General features: G+C 35.1%; 1 protein-coding gene across 5 annotated transcripts in view; it reads right to left on the reverse strand.

Annotated features, from left to right (window-relative positions):
- Window positions 1-18,640: 18,640 nt before the first annotated feature.
- The window catches only part of LOC138695009 (CD151 antigen-like), a 137,220-nt gene continuing 129,810 nt past the window's right edge, over window positions 18,641-26,050 (reverse strand). For all 5 annotated transcript variants that reach the window (XM_069819295.1, XM_069819294.1, XM_069819298.1 and 2 more), the window contains exon 6: window positions 18,641-19,041. In XM_069819295.1, the coding sequence (XP_069675396.1) occupies window positions 18,898-19,041 (144 nt within the window). In that variant the 3' untranslated portion in view covers window positions 18,641-18,897. The remainder of the gene's footprint in view (window positions 19,042-26,050) is intronic.

Below are 26,050 nucleotides of genomic sequence, written 5' to 3' on the forward strand. Positions count from 1 at the left end.
AATAAAAATTAGACGATCATTGCATGTTCTTTCCCATTTTATATTATACTAGTTGTACCCGTGCGCTCCGCTGCACCTGTTAGAAATAAATATCAAGTAATTACATAATTAAAATAGGACGTTTGATCCAGGGAACATTCGTGTTTGATAGAAGGATAATTTTTTTAATATGTTACTTAATTTAAATAATTAAAATGCGATCATTTGGTCCAGAGAGCACTCAGAAGTTACTGTAATAACATTATAGCATTATGTCCCTCTAGAGAAACTTTACTACACTTTCCAATGGTGAAATAATAATTAATTATACAAATCGGTTAATTTAACTTTTGATATTACTTCATACAAACAGAAACATTCTTTGTAGGCTATGTTTCATAGCTGTCGATTGTTGTTGTCCAAGGCCCCTTATAGACGTAGTCATTTGTTTTCATTTCATTACACCGCCTTAGATGGCATTGTATTTTAATTGTAAAACTCATTTATCTCATTAAATATCAGTCCTATCAAAATTTTGCAAAGAATAAAACTTATCGGAAATCATTTTTAAAAAAACTTTTGTTATGCAACATATATAAAAAAAATCAATAATAAGCGAGATATTTCGATTTATTTAATTCAGGCCCCTTTATAACCTCCCTTTTAAATAATGTATTTTGAATGTCATATAGCCTAAAATCTAAGTTACAACGAACTTAATTTATATTCCAATTTTCATATAAATCGGTTAAGTCATTATCGCGTGAAAAGGTAACAAACATCCAGACAGACAGACAGACATACAAACAAAAATTTCAAAAAAGCGATTTTCGGTTTCAGGGTGGTTAATTATATATGTTAGGACCTATTATTTTTTGAAAATCGAAAATTACCAGAAAAATTGCGGCTTCAGATTTATTATTAGTATAGATTTGATCAAACTCGTGAATCTTAATTGTTCTGCCACACATTTACTTCTGCAACACTCATCATAAGATATCCCAGACAACCGAAGTTGAGAAATTAGTTTAATTGTACTTCAATATATGCATGCTGATTCAAGAGGAAGACTAAATATTTTAGGGGGTGACAGAATGGATTATTCATATTAAACACGAGTCGAACTTTCAACAGGTGTGGAGATACAACCCTTTATATTACGCAAAATAAGCGTTAAAAGTGGCAAAGAAGGAAAGACAAGTGATTTAATGATTACATGTATTGCTTATTTACGTAGTATCAGTACATTTCAACAGTTCAAAGCACTTTTCCGCTCTGTTGACAACACTAAGTGTTACTTTTCTGAGCTCGTCTTGTTCTTTTATGAGGACAGCACTACTCGTAATGCGAGATGGTGAAAAGGCACATAATTTTTCAGGAGAGACTTTCTTTTTAATTTACTCTTAACTGAATATAAGTATAATAACGAAATTTATGTATGTTAAAGTAAGACCCTTTTCAATTTAAAACACAAGAAAATTTATTATTTCAAAAATTAGAAAAAATATTAGACTTATGTGATTAGGTACAACAGAAAAATCGACTTTTTTTTACTTATGTGCCTTTTCCCGCCAACCAGTGTTTATTTTGTTTTGTACACTTCGCCTCTCATCTACCCCCACAGACAAAAACCGACAGGACTGAGGTCTGGGGACCTTGGTGGCCACTGCACGTGACCGTCTCTGCCAACCCATAGTTCGGGGAATGTGAGATTTAGATGATGTGCCACCAACGAACTAGAAAGAGTCTACAGAGTGGCTGGCTTGGTTTATACAGCGGTCTGGATGGTGCCACGACGAATTACGGCAGAAATAGTATTTAGCGAGAGATAAACTCAAACAATTGATCGTGTGAAGAATGGAAGTTGGAAGACAAATGTTCATTCCGGAAGGAGCAATTAAAGGGTAGGTGAAAAAACAAACTAAGTATTTTCACCCTGCAGTTCACGGTTTGCTATAACGAGGGGGTGAAGTATGTCTCACAATAACTGCGTTATATCGGATTTCTACTGTATTTTTTCAGGACCAGAAATATAATAGGCTTTGCTACGATAATTTGGCGTTGATGTGCTGAATATTTAATTTGCTTTGAAATTATGCACCTTTGAGTAAAGTGTTTACCTGTCTAATAATCTTTTCCATTACTATACTATACTATACTATACTATACTATACTATACTATACTATACTATACAGGTTAGGCATCTCCTTCTTTAACACCTGACTAGACTTCCAAGTGATCATCACTGCTATCTTCTAAATTCGATCGCGGATAATCAAACAATTTACGATGTTATTATGTGATATTTGAAACGCTTCCTTCACCATACTCATCCAATGTCAGCAAATTATTTCCGTGTCTATATAATGAATGAAGTACCTATCCTATTCCAGTTCTACGCCAATTTTTGCACGTAGACCTACTCAGGCCGCATTTACGTCAATAGCTTGTTTTCATTATTAGACTGGTGATAATTTAAACTATAAACAAGTAGCCTACAAAAACGTTGGAATTACCTGCGATAAGAGAAAATAGGCCTATAAGTAGATATGACTAACATGACTGGCGGTCTGTGAGCTCTTTCTGCCCCCTTTCGCCGTATGTAAAACCTAATTCTTTCTTCCAGCCAGAGACGAAATTTATGTCGGTAAGTGTACGAGCTATTTCCTTCCTTCCACACAAGGTCAACAAAACATATATATACCTCCGCCATCTAGTAGCCACATAACCTACTCACACATCACTCTGGTGTTGAATATTGTAATTACTATACAGTTCTCATCATACTACCGTGACAGGGTCCAAAAATGATTCATATTCAGTATTATTATTAAATTGTCAGTAAGGACTTGTATACAAGTTTCTGACAATTGTCATAATCTCATTAAAGTTGCATAAAATCTTTAAAATTATAAATTAGTAACGGTACCGGTATATTAAAACTACTTACTGGCTTTTAAGGAATCCGGAGGTTCATTGCCGCCCTCACATAAGCCCGCCATTGGTCCCTATCCTGAGCAAGATTAATCCATTCTCTATCATCATATCCCACCTCCCTCAAATCCATTTTAATATTATCTTCCCATCTCTACGTCTCGGCTTCCCCAAAGGTCTTTTTCCCTCCGGCCTCCCAGCTAACATTCTATATGCATTTCTGGATCCGTACATACGTGCTACATGCCCTGCCCATCTCAAACGTCTGGATTTAATGTTCCTAATTATGTCAGGTGAAGAATATAATGTGTGCAGTTCTGTGTTGTGTAACTTTCTCCATTCTCCTGTAACTTCATCCCTCTTAGCCCCAAATATTTTCCTAAGCACCTTATTCTCAAACACCCTTAACCTATGCTCCTCTCTCAAAGTGAGAGTCCAAGATTCACAACCATAAATAACAACCGGTAATATAACTGTTTTATAAATTCTAACTTCCAGATTTTTTGACAGCAGACTGGATGATAAAAACTTCTCAACCAAATAATAACAGGCATTTCTCCCTATTTATTCTGTGTTTAATTTCCTCCCGAGTATCATTTATATTTGTTACTGTTGCTCCCAGGTATTTGAATTCTTCCACCTCTTCAAAAGATAAAGTTCCAATTTTTATATTTCCATTTCGTACAATATTCTCGTCACGAGACATAATCATATACTTTGTCTTTTCGGGATTTACTTCCAAACCTATCCCTTTACTTACTTCAAGTAAAATTCTAAAATATTTAAACCCAAAGTCAACCTATTTTTTGACAGAATCCAATCAGCCGTATCCTTGTAATTGGACTCAATACATTCATCCACTGGACAGAAGCAGATTTTTACTACATTTACCCAGTACTTTTCTTCTGGAGAAAAAGATTGTGGAACTCTGTGTAGAATTCTAGAATAATAATTTTGAGCTTGCGTCCAAAACAGATTAAGTCTACAATTTTAAGAAAATGAGTTTATGATGTCTTCGTTATAATTTTACTGGATTCTATCGATATCTGCATTGATTTTGAGTCAAACATGGATAAATGCCATAAAAAATTGCAATTTATATGTGGGTTTTCGGTCAAAACCGAATATGTCCAAAGTTAACTTGAAAAATGAAATGTTAACACACTTTCAGTCAATATCAAACTAGGTAATTCTATATACATACAATCCAATACTCTTTTTTTTCAACCAAAATTAAACCAATCTCTTTTACACATTGTGTTGAGAAAACCTTTGTATAGACGTCAGTAAAAAGGTAAAGTTTAAAATTTAAATTTGCAATATCTCCCATTAGTGCATGCTATAAGCGTAGAAAAAATAAATAGTGTTGTGAAGCTCCTTGAGAAGTAATTTGGCAAGCAATGGCTGCAGGATGAGTCCTTTTTATGGTACAGGGAATGTCTTTTCTATAAGAATGAATGCTGTGTTGGTACAGAAATACTATGTGACTGTACAGAATTGGATATACAACTTTTCAAGTATAGCCTAGATTATGAAAACGAAGTATGAGATTAAAGTATATAATATTGTTACATGAGAATGACTATATTTATCTCTCTTGACAATTGTATATGTTTCATTGTTTACAATAATATAACAAATTTCACATTTATCATGTATCCTGCAAAGAATAATGAGGGCCAGAAAGCCATTTATGATACATCAATCAATCTTCTTAATGTATCCAGCTGTTTGCTGACAACATAAAGTCCACTACAGTCCACTGTAGTCTATTCAGTTGTTGTTTTTCACGAGAAATGAGGGGTATTTTGATCGGTGTTCATTATATATGCCTGTTGCTAGTAGCCAGAGTTGGGGTGTAGTCAATATACATATAGTGCAGGGCTGTGTCTTCTGCAACTGGTACTGATGATTATAATTTACTTCTTTTGTGGTTTATGGATAGACAGTATAGAAGAATGTGTTCCAGATCTTCATCATATTTATGATACCAGTACATTATGAATGAATAATTCAATAAAATTCTGAATAGTTGAGACAAGCTTGTACTCCATAAATTAGTAACTTAATGTTTATTTTTAACAAAAAATGAATATGTCCAAACCATTTCCAATCAATGCTTAATAAGTCAACTTCTGTCAACCAAAACTGAACAAGTCCTACAAATATTTTACAGTAGCTCGAGGGCATATTATGTAAAGCACAATCTGATTTACAATATTAATTTGTACGTAGCCCTTCAATATCCTTACAAAATATTACACTCACAGTATTAATGTGAGGGTCGATTTCAGTGTTTTTCACTTCCTGAAAAATTAGCATCGATGGACGTGTCTGGTTTTGGATGCAACTTCCACTATAATGGCTGGGAGATGATTACTATCCAGCTCATGAGAATTTTGTCATTTTTAACCTCCTTTCGCCAAACTTTAAAGACTTTATTAATACTTTTCTCAGTTTCATGGTGAAAAATACAAAAAAAACTGTTTGAAGTCCTTCCAGCGGCATGTTCCGCCAGAAAAAAAAAAAGCATTATATTTACATAAACCAGAAATACTATTCCCATGGTAAAGTCAAGGTCGACCTCGTAAGAGACTCCTAGAATGAATTTGAATTTCATTGACTGAAATAATTAAGTTATATAATTATACTGATACAATCAAAATACAGTATCTCGCTTATTATTAGTTTTTAAAGAGAATGTTATATAACAAAAGTTTATTTAAGAAACGTTTCTGATAAGTTTTATTTTGTGCAAAATTTTGATAGGACTGATACGTCTCTCTTTCTGCCCCTTGTACAGAGGAGGGACCCGAAGGCTTACACTGAAGCCTGAGGCTTATTGTGCTTACCACTTCTATTCTGTGAATGATGGGTAGCTGAATGGCCACGCTCTTGTACAAGTACAGCACGCCCTACCGTGAACTTAACCAGGGCTATGGTATGGATGATAACAAGTGAATGATGCCAAAATGAGCCTGAGGTCCAAAGCCGAAAGTTACCCAGCAATTCTGCTTAAATTGGTTGAGGGGAAACCCCGTAAAAACCCCCAATCAGGATTTGAACCTGGTTCCACTCGTTTCACGATGAGACGCAATAACCGTTAGTCCACAGTGGTGGATTGATATTGAATAATAATAATAATAATAATAATAATAATAATAATTCGGAACAACTGGATAATATGCACGGTAGACCAATGTCGCTCGTCGGTAGTCGATGTTACTCGCTGGCCACTAGTCACTGGGCTATACCGAGCCGTGTCAAACAAAAGACAATGGAAATGGTGGTAGTAAAATACGTGACTATATTCTTAAATAATTCACTCCATTAGTCAAGTGCAAGGTTTATGTACTGTAGTAGGCCTACAACAGCACCAAAAGAAAATGCAGATGTAGTAAGATCTTAAAGTAGGTTATTACAACGAAATAAAGGTGGGGGGGGGGGGGGGGAGGAAGGTGTGTTTCAGGGAATATCATTCAAATGAAGGAAAGTAAATTTCCGGTTCAAGTTCACCAAAGCGTTAAGTATGTAATTATGACCGCGTTACCGTTTTATTTGCGGTCTAGGGAAAATACCTCATCGAAGAAAACTTTTAGTGGCCATGAAATTATTCACGCTTTCATCATAATGTTGTTTATCAACATTACGAAACAGAAACCATCAGAAGGACCATGACCGACAGGATCATCTTGACTGTCTGCGCACGAGCGGACTTGGTTAATAAACACCTAAACTAACCAAACCTAACCTTCGTATATGCAAAATGTGTAACCGAAGCAAGACGGGATCTTCTTGATTTGATCTGGAATGTACACAAGAAAATAAATTCAAGTAGGGATCACACTTCCACCACAAGAGAGGTCCACACATGGGCCACAGCAAAACTGTTCCTGTCGCGAGCCCCTCATCTAAAACACAATCTACTCGCAATATTTACACAAATATAGTACATCTTGTCGCTAACAGTGGTGCTATCTCTCAGTAATGTTCAGAACGAAGGAGGCAGAGAGATAAAAAAAAAACAAATTTTTCCTTCTAACTATGCCACAGACCAACGTCATGTCCTTTGTTGGCGACATTGTGTATTTAGTTCAATTTGGTCGTAACCGTAACTGCACGGTTCAAAGCTACAGTAGCAAGTTCTCCAGTTTAGCGAATAATTCTATTACTGAAAATGTTATTAAGCCTATCAATATTACTTAATTCTGGATTTATTTTAATAAACTGACTGCATAATCTTGATCCATAATATGAAGAATGAGTTTGCCCAGATTTTGTAGTGTATTTTGGTTCAAGTAAAAGAGGTACTTTAAACTTTATTATGAATGTGTCTGACATCATTATAGGCCTACTAGCTCGACATGACGTCGTTACTAATAGAAGTAAGAGAAAGTACATGGCTGGCTACATTAACTGACATAATTCGCATTTCTTCCGTCTATATCTATAATCATACATTGATCGCCCTATACTCCATCTCCTCAAACCTATTTGGTTTCCACAATATTACTACAGTATTATATGTACTGTACATACAGTACTGTATACGATCTCACATACCTTGAGCTACCGCTGTCGGCCTCTGCTCCAAACTTGGAGTGCCATGACTTGCAGCAAGCAGACGTTTAACTTCCATTATTTCCAGAATAAACGTCCAAAACTTACAAGAGTCTACTATTATCAAAGTAGTACGAATGAAAATAAAGTTCACTCACGTAGCACACACAAATCGGCCAGACACACAATTTTACACACTGCATTTCATTACAACGGCATTAATACGTAAATTAGTATTGAAATCCAATAACACTGATTTTTGGTCCATTGAAGCCGATGACGATATTCGGATATTGAAACAACATACTGTATTATTCTTGCACTGACCAAGTTCCTTGGAACCTAACCTTCTTATATTTTTTTTAGAAACTGACTTAACCGTACAAATTTTCTCACTATAATGTTATTTTGCTGTCAAAAGTACGGTACAAGTCTTTAATATCAATGGCCATCTTTGTCATAAATACACGATAGTACGACATAAATACAAACCAGAACTGAGACACTAAGAAGCATTCCTGAATCTAGATCCTATACCGGTATTCAATTACACTTTCAAAACTACAAATATTGCGCAATTTTAAACTGTTATAAATAAATTATAACGTTAGAGACTAATGTAACAAAACACTGATTATTTAAAACCATTTACCAGTATCATACTTCCGAAAACATGCTGGTTTTCTAAAAATAAACCCACTACCGGTACAAAAAAAATCACATGAGAAACAAATGACGATCAACTTAACAAGTACGGAGAGTATCTATCGTTTTGTGTGTCCTAATTATGATAGAGGATATTATATGAAAATAATGCAGCCCACAGGTGCCATTTTCTTGCTAATCTTTATTCTATGTCCACATGTCTCTAGCAAGACTCATTCTGAGCTCTTTGAACTCACACACTGGTCAACTTACCAATGTCTCAATATTTATGTACTGTACATACCTACTATAATACCTTAAAGCTACATACATAGCCATTCAGTAGTTTGTACTCTTTCTTGTTCTCTTTTCTTCATATATTGATTTAGGCTATAAGCTATCCAGTGCTGTCCTGATAATTTTTATCTTGACCATACACCACACACTATTTTTTTTCCCCTCTCTACCTCTCCGACAGTCATGTATTTCACGACGCTTCGTCAACTGCGATAGTTGCATTTGCTGTTAGTGGGTTTGCAGAAAACCCCCAGAAGAAACTTCAAGCAGGTAACTTATCCTAACTAGGAGTTGGTCCTGCTTGTTTCATGGTCAGACTTGCTAACCGTTACTTAGAATCTTTTAATATAAAAAGAAGCAAAGAATTGTCTTAATTTACCTTTTCATAATTACTAAACAAGTTTGACTTAAAGAATATCCCATGAAGCCCTCACAGTAGATGCACACTTGTCTTTATAAATCTGAGTGTGTATCTGCAGCACTTTTCAATTATATAGGATTATGGTATATGTATACTAGTATGTATTTTTCTGTATGTGATTTGATCCTGGTTGAGTGGAAGAGAAGGCCTGATGGCCTTAACTCTGCCAGGGAAAATAAAACTATTATTATTATTATTATTATTATTATTATTATTATTATTATTATTATTATTATTGTTGTTGTTCTGGATTCCAGTGCTGTAGTGATGGACCATTTATGATCATAAACATCAAGTAAGATAATTATACTAGGAACAGCAAGTGATAATCTAAGATCAGAACCAATCTTCATATACAAAATTAGGCATGACTCCATATGGGCAGAATTTTCTCTTCCCCCATACGATTCATTAAAAAATTATAGGTTCCCATATGCCGTATGGCCCCCATTACAGCACTGAAGGCATTTGCGCTTTCGTTAGTATGTAAACTACTTGCAAAATGGGCATTCAACTATTTCACATATGGTACCTGTAAATACAAATAAATTCTAGCACAGTATCCTACAATTTTTCTAGGGTAACCAAAATAGCATCAGCCAAAAGTTGGAACCTGGCATTCATTGTTCTGCCCAAGGGCAGATCTTTCACTGCAAACCCAGCATTCTCCAATCTTTCCTATTTTCTGCCTTCCTCTTTAGTGTATCGTAAATATTCATAATTTAAATAGGTGTGTCTCTATTGTATTAAGGCTGGTTGAGTGGAAGAGAAGGCCTTATGGCCTTAACTCTGCCAGCGAAAATAAAACATTTCATTCTATTGTCCACAGTATCTACATTTACACATGTATTTCTATGAGGCAATTTAAATTATAAATGTACTTCAGTTGTTTCAAGTTTCTACACCACCTTAAGAAATGGCATGATGAATTTCTGATACTGAAAGTGTCAACAACACCCATTCCAAATAGATTTTTGTTTCTCTTGAAAATGTACGTTTTTGGACTATGCTGTCTTTAAAAAAATCCCTTTAATTGTAAACCACATTGGGTAGGGTTATGGGAAAGCACAATTAAATGAGGACAGCTAAATATTATTATTATTATTATTATTATTATTATTATTATTATTATTATTATTATTATTTCCCTCCCCCCCCCCCCCAATGGTGGGTACTTGACTGTCAGTCTTTCACCTATATGAAGCCAGTTGTGTAGACCAATTTACAAACTATTGCTGTTGACCAGAGACTTGTCTATGCTACACTCATTAGGAGGTGAGATGATGCAGATTTGTTGGGATTTCACAGGGGAACCGGAACCTCTGGACAAAACCCTGCGTTACCTGGTCCATGGGCTTGCCCAACGGAAGTCATAAATCAGAGGTATGCCAGGAATCAAACCTGGGTCCATAGGATTGTGAGTCCAGTGCTCTAGCCACTGGACAGCCATGGCGACTTCACTATTAAGGAACTATACATATTGATTACACAGCTTTTAATATTTTTTATTTTATTTTAATAGGTTATTTTATGACGCTTTATCAACATCTTAGGTTATTTAGCGTCTGAATGAGATGGTGATAATGCCGGTGAAATGAGTCCGGGGTTCATCACCGAAAGTTACCCAGCATTTGCTCATATTGGGTTGAGGGAAACCCCCGGGAAAGAACCTCAACCAGGTAACTTTCCCCAACCGGGAATCGAACACGGGCCACCTGGTTTCGCAGCCAGACGTGCTGACTGTTACTCCACAGGTGTGGACAGCTTTTAATACTATATCACTTACGAATATGTTTATGACGATCACTTTCACAATGAAGAAATACTTATCATAAAATACACAGCACAACAAAATGGATACAACCCCAACATAATAAAAAAAAAGACAAAACATAATTACAACAAACATAGGAACAAGAACACAAAAATTTCTGCTACATTACACTAACATAGGAAAACAAAAACACAAACAAGATCACATCTTCATTCAGAAAGTTAAATTACAACATCGCATACAGAACACAAAACACTTTACAAAAGCATCTCAACATACAAATAAACAAATACAATCTAACAGGTGTATACAAACCCACTTGCAATATGAAGTTGCAACAACTTCTACATCGGACAGACAGAGAGATCATTTCAAACATTTCACGCTCTAAATGTTACTATCACCTAATATAATTAATTAACATTCACAGGTTGTCAGCAGGATATCAACCCCTTCAGCTGTTAATAACTGGTTTTCTAAAATGGATTTTGCTATTGAGTGTAGCTCCTCAAATTCATCACGATGTTGGATGGGCACTGCTCCCATATACTGGCCGAAATTTCACAAGATAATTTCTTTCCCCATTAGGACTTGAACCAGCAGTCATGCCATAACGTGAGTCCTAGACGTGATGCCTTCGATCATGATTATATAGTGTGGGACTCACGTAAGATCTAGGGAATACAATTAAATGAAAATAAATTGCAAACTCCACTTGAACTTTCCGGAATTTTAACCTGGGTCTACGTCGTAGATGCCCATTCCAGCTGATTGCTAATGACACTACAGACTTCTTAAGTAAGAAAGAAATTTTTTGTTCTCAAGTGGTCGACATTATGATGTAGAACAAAGTGACGTGTTCTTGGTGTCAAGTAACACAAGAAGTGAAGTACAAATGTAATTATTTCTTATAGAAGATAAATCCGTTTTAAGATCTACTTGTTATTTTGCACATCTGTTTTTGCTACATCACCATCTGTTGAACAGTAAATGTAGACCAAGGCCATGTGGAGTAACTTGAGAAGATCCACAATGGGCGTTACATGAAAAAAAAACACATGTCTGTCTGGATATGCCTGCTAGCCTGAAAGTCTGTAGTATGATTCAGTAACACAACAAACTCTGCCAATAGAATACGATCATCTTCTTAAAGTGATTTATTTAAATTGAAAATGTTAACTTTTTTAATAACCAACACTGTGGGTCAGGAGTGTACATAAGGCATCCCAACCTTGTTACCAGGTTACCAGGTTTGAACCCTCACCTGGAACTTAAAAAAAGAAAACTAAAAAAAATTACAAATATTTCAGTTTCCATGGATTTTCCTGTTATATAAAGCAAAGTGTCTTATCTAACATATACAAATATGATATGATTATTGTGGAGTGTGATGTAAATATTGTATTTTAGAAATGTAACCCTTTCTTTATATTTTAATTTGTCTCTTTGTATATTAATTATACCTTTTGTCCTTATATAAATGTGTTAACCTACAGCATACTCTGTTTATCTCTCAGTGTTTGTTTTGTTTATTTCTCAGTGTTTGTTTATTTGACTATGTATGTTTATTTGCCTATAATTATTTGTTTACTTGTCTATATTTATTTGTGCTAAGTTTGTTTGTGCATGTGTGAGTGTATGTGTGCGTGTGTATACCATCGAACCTGATGATGTCATATTCAGGCCTTGTACACTGGTTTCTGACAAATAAATATTATTATTATTATTATTATTATTATTATTATTATTATTATTGCACAAAATTAAACAGAAGTTAAAATTTGTTAAAAATTGGATGGCTGTGAAAAAATTACGTTTCAAAGATTTTATAAGGATATTCATCATACAACAGCAGCAGCAGCAGCAGCAGCAACAGCAGCAGCAGTAATAATAGTAATAATATACAGAATTTTAAAAAGTACCAATAATGTAAATTGTAAACAATTTTAATTACCCCCCCCTCCTTTGACAAAATTCTGCGTATACCACTGCAGTGGGTTCAAATAGACTGGACTAACAACTTAATAACAATAGCTGCGAAAACGTTGAAAATCATAAACACAATGTATGACATTTTACATCAGCAAAAATGGCGTGATACTATAGTCTATATGCAGAACGAATGCATATCAACTCTCACACTTAGCTTTGTATTACCAAACAGTGTTGTACTGCTGAGATCTGGTTCCGAGAACTTCTCCAAACATTTTCATGCAGATAGACTCCTTCAATCAGCTGTTTCAAGCCGCCAATTTTAGAAGGTTGCATGCTCTAGGTGCCTCTTCAAATGCCCACTCCTCTCTAGATGCTGCAATCCATTTTTTTACATATTGCTTTACTGAAAATGCTACTCATCCAAATTTTGTACTACCGGTATGTGAATGATTTTTTGTATATTTTCTTACAGGCATACTTAAAGTGACACAAGTCCTCAAATTGCAGAAAAGAATACTCAAAATCATTAAAAAAGTTCCTATTCGGACTGAAAGTAGAAAAATTTTCAGAGAACTAAAAATCTTACCTGTACCCTGCATATATATTTTAGAAACAGTGTGCTTTATTCATCAAAACATAGATTCCTTTAAAACAAATTCACCCTATCATGAGTATAACACCAGAACATCCCAAAACATACATCTGAATTACCACAGGCTTACCAGAAGTCTTAACAGCATATCACATAGAGGCAGCAATTTATATAATAAACTTCCACAGAAAATCAAAGAACTTAACATAAGAAAATTAAAAAAAGAGGTAAAGAACATTTTATTAACACATATGCCATTTTGCACAAATGAATACCTAAATTTAAAATTTTAGAATTTAACGTTTCTTGATACTGCCCTTGACCATTTATGTTTCAGGTAACTCAGAGTTGAAGAAAAGATAGGGAAAAGCAAAAAGAGAAGATACTAGATAGAACAGTGGAGACTGAAGATCAAGCTTGTCCTATATATATATATACATATATATATATATATATATATATATACATATATATATATATATATATATATATATATATTTTCTCTTTTTTTTTGCATGTCACTTAATATTAAACTGTTAAATTTATTTAGAATTAAGTCTATTTTTGTATTATATTGTATGTTATGTCATTTTTCTTGTGTACTGACGACGCCATGAATGCTTGTAATTCTATTCGGCTAATAAAGATCTAATCTAATCTAATCTAATCTAAACAAAACTTCCTATCAGGATTTTCTTTAAGCCTCAAGATTTTCGGGAGAAATATTTTTTCCTGCTAAAGATAATCATTTTGACTCGTTTTCTTGTATTTGACTACATATTAGTAATTTTTTCTTAGCTCTTGAAGAATAATCTGATAAAGTGTCATAAATTATGTTCAATGATTTTGAAATAATTTTATGAATCATAATTTTGTTCCGAACCAGCATTTTCCTCTATGTTTATATGAGCAATAAAGCATGAGCATAAAGCATACTCTTCAATATGTTCCAATATGGCAGTATCAACTAAGAAAACAAAATGCATGTGCATATCTAAATACGCAATATGATGCAAACTGGAAATTAATGGTAGGCCTAAAGTAATAGAACAAGTCATGTGCTTTAAATATTTAGGGGTAAATATAACCAAGTCATCTGGATGTAATAAAGGAAGTAAGAGATCAGGTATCCAAAGCCTCCAGTTATTATCAGGTTGCTTAAGGGATGTCATATGGAAAAATAAATATCTCAATAGCCTATTGAAAGTGAAATGAAAATCTATAAAACCACAATATGATCAGGATGAAATATGGTTCAGAAACCCGTGCAGCAACAAAATAGACAGAGCAAATCATATGTACAGCAGAAATGAATACTCTACGAGCCATAGTTGGCAAACTAGACTAGATAGTGTGAGAAATGAAGATGTGAGACAACGGTGTAATATAATGGATGTTAGAAAATTCAAGAGAACAGTGTAATTAATATAATCATCATCATCAATAGCTATCAGGGTTTAGGCCATTTGGCCTGTTCCGTCTCAGGTGAAAAGCTGGTCTCTCCATTGCTTCTTCGGGTGTCCACGATCTCTGTATCCAACAGTAGCGTAGCGTCAATGTAAGCTAAAACGCTCAGCTTCCCCAGTTAATAATAATTTCATAATAAACCTGCAGTTTATGAACAAAATTATTCATTAATTTTAATAGAGTTTATATTTATGCGTTAAATATTGTGATGCGGCAGTTCAGGATGATTTGTGATGCAGCAGTAAACAAGAAGCCTGCACACACCAGCTTTCAAGCAGACTGGTTTCTTTCACTCATTCTTCTGTGTTACCCACCCCGCAGATTTTCCATCCCTTTCTAACTAAACTACCCTGGTCGCAAGGCTTGCAAGAAGCTAGCTTTTACATTGAAAATAAGTAGTTTCCGAGTTATCCCTTTCGTGAGTTGAGTTCAGTTGAAGTGATAGTGTGCACTGTGGCTGATATAATAAATAATGAGTGAAATAACAGTTCCTAACACCAATTTACTTGAATTTTATGACAGTTCTATTATCAAGACTGACTTATGAACAAAAGTGTGATTTAGAAAACAAATGACCGACTCCCTTGTTGTCAATGAAGGACACAACCAAAACACAGACGCATAATTACATAATGATATTAATACTGTGTCTATTGACCGTTAATATTGTGATTTCTCTAAGTACGAGGCCTGTCTAAAAAGTATCCGACCTTAATTTTTCCCGCGTAAAGTTGTGATTCTAAGGCGGCGCCACTGTGCATGGTGGAAGGAGGAACTGTAATGCGCATGCTTGAATTTTTTCACCGCATTCGCTTGTGCCAGTCACTGGCTGGTGGTCGCCAAGTAAGGTGCTGTTCTAGGTGTTTGTCGGATTTAGTTTTCTCGCAAGATGACTGAACGAATTGAGCAAAGATACTGCATCAAATTTTGTCAAAAGCTTGGTGATTCTCAAAGTCAAACAATTCGTAAGATTCAGCAGGTGTTTGGGGAAGATGCGATGGGTGTAACACAAATTAAGGAGTGGTTCAACCGATTCAAAGATGGCCGCACATCAGCGGAGAGTGAGCAGCATTGTGGCAGGCCCCAAACTGCTCGGAGTGCAGCTGTTGTTGAGAGGGTGCGAAATTTGGTGATGGCAGATCGTCGTTTGACCGTGCGGGAGATTGCCGAAGAGGTTGGAGTGAGTAAAGATTCTGCACATGCAATTTTGCGTGATGATTTGAACATGAACCGAGTGGCTGCGAAATTCTTGCCCAAGTTGTTGTCCCCGGAACAAAAGGACCTCCGTCGTGACGTTGCACAGGACCTTCTGGACACTGCCAACACTGATCCTGGGTTTCTGAACACCGTGATAACTGGAGATGAGTCATGGGTGTACGGGTACGACCCAGGAACAAAAAGACAGTCGTCGCAATGGAAGCATCCCGAGTCTCCAAGGCCGAAGAAAGCGCGGCAGGTGCGAAGCAAAATCAAGGTGATGCTGACTGTTTTCTTTGATGTCCGTGGAATTGTGCATCACGAATACGCACCGGAAGGACAAATGGTGACAAAGGAGTACTATCACGATGTTCTCCGGCGACTCCGTGATGCAGTTCGGCGCAAAAGACCAGACATGTGGACGGCGAACAACTGGCACTTGCATCACGACAACGCCCCCGCACATTCATCCCAATTGATACACACTTTCTTGGCCAAACATGGAATTACAACCGTTCACCAATCTCCCTACTCTCCAGACCTGGCTCCTTGCGACTTCTGGTTGTTTCCAAAATTGAAGACACCACTGAAAGGATCCCATTTTGAGAGTAGAGAAGAGATAATGCGGAATGCGACGACGGAGCTGAACACCATTCCAAAAGAAGACTTCCAGAGGTGTTTCCGGCAGTGGAAGGATCGGTGGGCTAAGTGTGTGCAAGCACAAGGGGCCTACTTTGAAGGGGATTAGGGTCCCAACCCCGTCAGGTATTTGAAATATTTTTTCTGGCTAAAGGTCGGATACTTTTTAGACAGACCTCGTATATCAGGGAGTAAGCTAATGTTATGCTATACGTGTCTATTTGTTAGAGATATGTGTAATCCGTGAATCATATTTTACTACATACCATTTGAGGTCATGCCTTATTGGTGTTACTTACGAGGTTCTAACCAATCTTCGGACTGCTAACTTGACATTGACTATTATTTATTTTAACCCGTAAGTGGTGAGGTATTTTTCTAGTCACGTAACTGGTGAGATGGGGATTGCACTTACCCCAACTTAGAAACTTGTATCGTAGCACTCAGATAATCAAACTGAATTTTTAATTTAAATAATCAAGTACTTATTAGTTTTAACTAGGTTTTCTTCAAATTTAGGGAAGCTGGCAGCATAATAAGCAAAGAAAAAATATATATCTCCGCACATCCACCTGGCGCAGGCTTCTTTTCTTACAATGGCTGGGGTACTCACAGCCACCATCTCACCAGTTACGGGTTAAGACTATATTTTTGTAATATGTTTTCTCATATGTACATGAAAGACAACTTGAGTTAGCTTCCCCTGCTCAGAATTTCATGCTACGCCACTGGTATCCAAGGGGTCTGTAATTTAATAATCTCCTGGGTAGTCTATCATTTGGCATCTGTAGGACATGCTCATGCCAGTTGCTCCGATACTTGTGGATTGTCTCTGTAATGGCTGCGATATTTAGTTCTTGTCGGATGTCTTCATTATATTTATGGTCATAGAGAGTGTAGCCTGTAATATAATGGATGTTAGAAAATTCATAAAAGTGAGAAAGAGAGAGTGGAATGCTTCACATAGACAGAGATAATAATACAAGAATCATTAAGACAGCAAAAGACATGCTTCCAAGTGGCGAAAGACATGCTTCCAAGTGGCAAAAGACATGCTTCCAAGTGGCGAAAGATGTGGGCCAACCGAAAAAATAGTGAAAGGAAGGACTGATATCATCCTCTGCTGAATCATCCCCTGTGTGTTGACAAATAGGCCATGTGCTTATACAGAAGAAGAAGAAGAAGAAGAAGAAGAAGAAGAAGAAGAAGAAGAAGAAGAAGAAGAAGAAGAAGAAGAAGAAGAAGGAGATGATGATGATGATAATGATGACAATTTTGTTCATATGTCAAACAAATTTAATACAAAATAGTTTTATTGTATTCCTGAAAATTTTAGTACTCGGGACTTAAGATTCTGCACTTTAGTCAGCGATATATTATACTAAAAAGTATCTCATTTAAGACAGAAGACTAAGGAAAACTAAGTGTAACATTTGATTAAAAAAAATTCAATTTAAAGAATTTAGAAGACTGTAATGAATAAGGACTTCACAACAATTCGAAAATCGACTATCTTTGTCTTCAAACGAAAGAACTGGGGTCTGAAGATCATTACAAACAGCCAAATCAACTTTATAACGACCCCAACGAATACGATATCCTTTTCACACCATTTCTCTCACCTGAAGACAAATATGGAAAGCATGGAGCTCTACCTCCATGCCCCCCAAGTGCCTTCATGGCATGTTATGGGGATACCTTTACCTTTTTTTTTAACAGGACTAGAAAAAAGTCTAATCTATGTCTCTTCTAAGCAATGATCTACATTAAACAATTTACTATGAACATTTCTAACTTTATTTTCTTAACATTCTCACGAAAATGACGTAATATTGTATATTGGCGGGCAAGATGCAATGTAGGATAAATTTAGAAAAGTTTGTTTTATTATATGAAATATTTATTTTATGGGGATGGTTGAAAGCCTTCTGGAGAAAAATTCGTCTGGAAGAAACACTGCTCCATACGATGGCAGTTATTTTTAAAAACATCACAGAAAAATGCATAGTATTACTTTTTTCAAGCCAAAGAGCAGGAATCTAACAGGAAATCTTGCGGAAAGATTGTAAACTGAATCCTGGCTCTTAACAAAAGCTGCACAACAAATCATCACACATTTTTCTAGTAATTACAAGATATTAAAAATATGTAGTCATTTTTCAGACTATAATAGTAATAATCTGTTGAAAAATATTCAAGTTTCATTTATGAATAAAAAAGTAAGTTTTTATTTCTCTTAATTACATGTTTAGTTTACCTCAGTGATGTGTTATACTCATCATTCACTCTTTGAAGGAGAAATGTTATTAAATCAATAAGTTACATTTAAGCTCTATGCTTTCAACAGTGCTGCTCTCTCACATGGAAATATTATGTTGTCTCTCGGAGATGCACTGTATTTATATACACAAGACATTATCTACATATATACAGCTTAGCATAGTGTGTGTGCAGTTTTAGTCATACACATCCTTAAGCTTGATGTACAAACAGCACGAGAAAATCATGCCGAATATCTGAAGCACACAGATCCCAAGTCCCACGGCACTTAAAATGATCAGGTGGTCTCTGATTTCGGTTGACAGCCTGTGTCTGCAGCCCTGAAAAGAAATGAAACATGTTTATTGAAATTTCAAATAACTGAAAGATGATCAAATTTTCTAATGGAAAAACGCAATCTTGAGAACAAGATCATTTACTGTAGCAAAGAAGAAGACAACAGGAAATACAGTAGAATCCCGATCAGTCAGACTATATTGGTCAGGGCAATCCGGATAATATGGAGGTTGAGAGCGCTATGTGGTTTTTATCCTGTAATCTTAAAGGGACATACGTTAGACCATACATGGGCACAATTTTCGGTTACGTGAGGCACTCGATTCGAAATAGTTTGTTTACTAGGAGAGAAGACTGCAGAGTAGGATGGGAAATATAAACTGCTGTGACCTGCGTCACCTTATCGTAATCGCTAAGGCGGTCAGTGGCGAATTATTAGGAAAGCGCTTGGTTAACGTGAGAGACTCGAAAACTTTTATTCAATTTGGCAAATTAATTTGGCAGCTTTAATCATAAACCTCTTTACTATTTCTCCATCACTGAATTGATTTAAATCACAGGCGAGAAATTGCGTAACTAGCCAATAATATTCCATCACGTTGTCTACGTTTATTTTCTTGAATATTCTGGCGTTTATCAAGATTACTTAATAGATTTGCACGTTCTCGACCTAAAATAATTTCAGAAAATCATATTTCGTTTCCTACGCACATTTGATATTTTTTTTATAAATTTCTTTTGGAAATAATACGTACAAACAACATTTAATTCCCCGTACCTTTTAATGCAGCATGTTTAAGGTATAATGTCGCATTTAGTATACTATGCAAATGTTAGGATCATAAATTTTCTTCGGAATAGTACGAAAAATAACATTTAATTTGTCTTACCTTCTAATTCAGCATGTTCTTTATGACATAAGGAGTAATGTCGTTGTATACTAAATTTATTAATGCCTAATAGGATTTTCGAGCATGACATACATCGTATGTTCTCCCCTTCTAAACAGCAAAAAAACTCTTCCTCCCATTTCTCATGAAATAATCGTTTTATAATGCGTACACACTGATTTGATAATGCCATTATGCCACCACTGATATTGCTTATGAAACTGATATAGAACCTGCCCATGCCTAGGAGCTGTGTGAGGGAAAAACGGGGACTGTGAAGATGATGTCACTCAGAGCGATAAGCTCTGTGAAGGTCAATGAGGCACTATTTCTCAAGTGAGGCACGATGCCCATCCATGCGTTAGACCCAGTACTATAGAAAGACGTTACTCACATGTACATAATAAACGAGTTTTTATTCATAATACAATACAGTATACAACTGACTTTAAAAAACCTTATTATTGTTCAGTATTGCATATACGTACACTACTGTAATTAAAAAAAAAAAGCAATCCAGATAACATGGAAGACTGAATAATCGAGGTCTGAATATTAGGAACTCTACTGTACAATGAAACAGTATAGAAATAAAGTAAAATTAAACAGTACAGAAATAAAGTAAGTGTTGAAATAAATCTAGAATGTACTTGTAATGTTTTAAGAAAATCTTAGTAGGTAATAATAATAATAAATTTATTTATTCTGGTAGTGTTACGGCTATCAGGCCCTTTCTTCCATGCCACACATACAACATTTTAGGACAGCAGCAAAGAAACTAATAAATAACGTTCAATTACACAAAACAAGAATGTTTACAATTCACAAAACAAAACAAAAATAAAAGATAATGCAAAAACATTAAAAATTTTAAATTTATATACCATTAAACAAAGCTTAAGATCTATATTACTTACTTACTGGCTTTTAAGGAACCCGGAGGTTCATTTCCGCCCTCACATAAGCCCGCCATTGGTCCCTATCCTGAGCAAGATTAATCCAGTCTCTATCATCATATCCCACCTCCCTCAAATCCATTTTAATATTATCTTCCCATCTACGTCTCGGTCTTTTTCCCTCCGGCCTCCCAACTAACACTCTATATACATTTCTGGATTCGCCCATACGTGCTACATGCCCTGCCCATCTCAAACGTCTGGATTTAATGTTCCTAATTATGTCAGGTGAAGAATACAATGCGTGCAGTTCTGTGTTGTGTAACTTTCTCCATTCCCCTTTAACCTCATCCCTCTTAGCCCCAAATACTTTCCTAAGAACCTTATTCTCAAACACCCTTAATCTCTGTTCCTCTCTCAAAGTGAGAGTCCAAGTTTCACAGCCATACAGAACCGGTAATATAACTGTTTTATAAATTCTAACTTTCAGATTTTTTGACAGCAGACTGGATGATAAAAGCTTCTCAACAGGCATTTCCCATATTTATTCTGAGTTTCTTAAGAACTATATTAATATTATTAATCAAAATAACTAAAGAGAGAGGGCAACTAATAATGCAAACAAGAAATACAATTATAAATTATTAGAGAAAGGCTATAATCAACACATCTAGCAACTTATTAATGATAAATTTCATTAGACAAAAAATGTGTTTCTAACTCAATTTTGAATTTCGATAGCGTCTGGCAATCCCTGATATCACTAGGAAGAGAATTCCAAAGACAATGTAACAATATTGTAATCTAATGATAATCTTCTTGTGTTTCTGTAAAAGGATTTTTTTTTAGCATGAGTAGCCAGTAACCTTACTATATAGTAGCGAAATTTGGACACATAAAAAATAAGATTTAACAAGATCAAATATTGCAGAAAAATACATTTTTAAGGAAAACAGCTGGATACACTTTGTAAACTATAAAACAAATGAAAAAATTTTATATAAATCGTAAATTATAGATATATCAGACTCGTGTAAAATATACACACATCCTCTGTAAAATGAATGTCTCAGATATTATTTATTTTAGTTGTTTTCATTATTTATGGACTGTCAAGTTGAATGTTCAGTTTTTTGTACTTATTTCCGGAGTTCCTGTATGTTTACAATATAGTAACTATACGCTTCTATCTCTGATGTATTATATGCCAACAAGATGTATGCTGTAAGACCAGCTGTGTTGACATTTGGATCTGTTATGTCAATAGACTCCTGTCATCATTCTGAACCATTCCCTGCGATAAGAAAAAGTTGTTACTTCTTTAATATCTTGGCAACATTATTTACATAACTATATTTCCATGTTTATTCAAAATTCTGAGAAAAATTCTTCCTACCATTCACATGAGATGTCTCTTGTGTCAACAATACAACTTCTACATTATCATGGTTCAATCTTCTGTCAGTGTAAGGAATTATCTTCCTGGGTAAGGCAACAAGACTTATGAGATTGTGAATTGGATGACAGAGTTACTCTTTTACAATCCTACATTCGTAAATTCACTTTAAACAAATCGTTAATGCGTACCTCTGAATTACAGTAGAGACCCGATTATCCGTCCCCCCTTCTAACCAATCAACAGATTATCCGACTTTTTTTTTTGTGCTGCAGGAAAAAACATGTAGTACCGGTACTGTACAGTACCTTACATTAGTATATGTACTTTTTCTAATATATGTTATTACAAGCCTTTACCCTTACACAGTATTATTGCTGCTGCTGCCGCCAATAGGAATAGTTACTTGTGGGTGTTTTGCCAATAGCAACTACTTGCTTTCAAAGAAATGAAACTAAGAACTCGCGCACAATTTATAGCAAACCTGTTCACCATTGAGTCCTTGTATTACTGTTCCAGTGGCCGTACTGTGGAACTTCTATGCAAAATGTTTTCTAAGAGTATAAAAAAACCGTGTTTGATAAGTACCGGTATCGAAAGAAAAAGTGCAAATAATTGAGCAGTTTGGGAAATGGGAAACCATAACTCGTCTGGCATCAAAATATGAGATTGGAGTTACAACTATGTGCGATTTAAAAAAAAAAAAAAAAAAAAAAAAAAAAAGTATGTAAATCCACAACACGAGATCTGTACTATAACTAGATAGAGATTTATTCGTTCCATTATATTCTTACATTTGCTTTATAGCATAGAATAAAGAAAATGTCCAATTCTTACGTTTAAATATAAATGCAATACATATAAAATGCAAATATGAAATAGGTACAGAATAATTAATACCTTAATAAAAATAATATTTTATACAATGTAATATGTTTACCATTTAAAGGTATTAAAATATTTACACAGTACTGTGAAATGTCAAGAATTCATCTACAGAATAGAAAGTGTGAGATATTAAGTAATTTTTTAGTTTTACCTTAAATAATGCAGGGTTTTGGCTATGATTCTTGATGTCTTCAGGAAGACTATTGAACATTTTTATCGCCATGTAACGTACTCCCCTTTGATAGCATGATAAATTTGATGAAAACGTATGAAAATCATTCTTTCTGCGGGTATTTATACTATGTATGGCTGAGTTAGTTGAAAAATTTTCTTTATTACATAAAAGGAAATTTATTATAGAGTATATGTATTGATTTGTTAAGGTTAGAATCTCTAATTTTTTTTTTAAATAATCTACATGATTCTCTAGCCTTTGCTCCAACTATTATTCTAATGGCTCTTTTTTGTAATAAGAATATATTTTTACTATCTGCAGAATTTCCCCAATATTCCTATCTCTCTGCAGATAGCCATCACAAGGAGTTTCCTTGGCCTTGAAAAATCTGTTGTTGACAACCAGACTGAAATTAGTAAACTTCTGATCCACTATCTAGCGTATTGAACACAACACAGCGGAGGAAATTACGAGACTGTATATATTATGCATTTAATTTATGAAAATATTTTATGTTACGGATTATCCAATTTTTTCAATTAACCGTTCAGTCTACCCTCTTCATTACCATGGATAATAGGGGTTTACTGTATTTCTAAAAAAAAAAACTTGTACCTCCGTTTCAAAATCTAGCTTCCATCCTTCCTGTATGTTAATTTACTCGTCCTTCATCAGTATCCAATCTGCTCCAATTGTATTTAAGGACAAATTGAGATGAATTTTGTATTTTCTTAACCGTTCGAGATAGATCTTTGGAACTTTGTGCAGATATCATGGTGTATATAAATAATCTTTGTACAAAGTTTCATTTCAAAGTTTCAGAATTATATGAATTATTATTATTTTTTTTTGTAAATTTAAATTGTATATTGAAATTTCACTACTTCTCGTAGAAATTTCAAAATTTTTGTCTGAAATTTGCTCCACATACCTTTCAAACTCCCAGAAACGTAACTTGCTATTTACTTTTTTCAGATTATTCTTCAAGAGCTAAGAAAAAATTACTGTATACTGAAATATAAAAATAGATAAAAACATTTTGATGGCTACCAGAAAAAAATGTTTTCCCCAATTTAAAGAAAATCCTGATAAGCAAATTTTGTTGAGCATAATTTCACTAAAAACCACGAAATATCATGCACATAGTTAAAAATTTGGAGAAGGTATAGCATTCTTAGGAAAGCAGTATGTAAGAAAAATGGAGTTCAGCATTTAGAGAGCAACTGGCATTTTAAGGGTCACCCAGAGCATGCAAACTCTTAAAATTGGCCGCTCAAAACAGCTGATTGAAGGGGCATGAAAATTTGTAGAGAAAAATTTTTTTAATGTTAAAAACGAAAAATCTAATTTTTCCACCACATTTACCCAAATTCCACATCAGTGTATTCTTAACTGACTTTTTTCTATTCCCTGTCAAGTCTTGCATGATTGTGTATGTTTAAATAAAACACACATGAGTCATGACCTTCTCTACAAAGTAAGGTTATTTGAAGGAAAGAAGTTAAATACGAGGCCCATTCAGAAAGTAGGTTTCCTTAGGGCCATTTAGAGAAAGAGAACACTAATTGGAACAGATACAGTAGAACCCCGATTATCCATCACCCGATTAACCGATCAGCGGATTATCCGACTGTCTTCCTCACACTTTTTTTTGCTGCGGAGAAAATACGAAGTTCTGTACATTACATTAGTACTGTACGTATTTTTTATAGATAGAGTTACTGCAATCCTTTACCACTAGCATTACACAGTATGTAATGCTTCTGTCATTGTCGGCAACCATAAACAGTTACCTACTTATGGAAAGGTGTGTTTTCCAAACTTGTAAAATAGTCGCAATCTGCTCTCAGAAAAATGTCCCAAGAAACTTACACACAACTGCAAACCCGTACACCATTCAATATTGTCCTTCTGTTCTAGTGGCCCTACTTTATCACTTGTATGCAAAATGTCTTCCACGAATGTCAAAAGAAAAATAAAAAAAATGTACAAATAATTGAGCGGCTTTGGAAAAGAGGAACTGTGGTACATGTCGCATCAGAATACGAGATTGGCGTTACAGCTGTGAGCGATTTAATAGAAAGCAAGATAAAGAGCTACATATTACTGTACTTCATTGTGTTTGTTATGAATTATGAACATAATATGTCTAGTATGAAGACATTAGTGATTGCAGCATGGCAGGAACCTTAAATTATGTACGAAACTGTATTATACACTTAATTGATGAAAATCATTCATAGTACGGATTATCCGATTTTTTCCATCAACCGTTCAGTTCAGCCCCTTCATTACCGTGGATAATAGAGGTTCTACTGTAACAGCAATTTTTTTTAGCTATTTTTCAACATTTTCCCCACTGCAAAATGGTATTTGTTGAATACAGGGGGGAGAGCCATTAATCTTTCCAATTGAAGGCTTTAAGGAACCAACCTGGACAAATACCCAATGTCCCATCCCTACCTTCCCGTGGTGCAACTGTTAGTAAGCATAATTTTACAAGCTGAACTAAAGGGAGGGGCTACTCATCAATTAGCTCTGGTCAGCTTGAGTTATTGGCCGAATTTGGTATAATTTTCCTCTATTCAATACCTAATTCCCTCTTTACCCTTTCCTATCCAGTCCTCTGATTGAACTCTTACTTTCTTCGACCCTGATGGCATTACAGCATTCGAGGCCTAGGGGTTCATTTCACTTTCCTTCCTACCCTTCCTACTTTTCTGTTCCTAGTGCTGACTTGCTATGGCACTAAAATCGTCCTCCAGTGGCTTAAGGAGGGAAAGCTGGTGATCAACAAGATCTCCCAAC

This window comes from Periplaneta americana, chromosome 2, assembly GCF_040183065.1.
Source record: "Periplaneta americana isolate PAMFEO1 chromosome 2, P.americana_PAMFEO1_priV1, whole genome shotgun sequence".
Lineage (NCBI taxonomy): Eukaryota > Metazoa > Arthropoda > Insecta > Blattodea > Blattidae > Periplaneta > Periplaneta americana.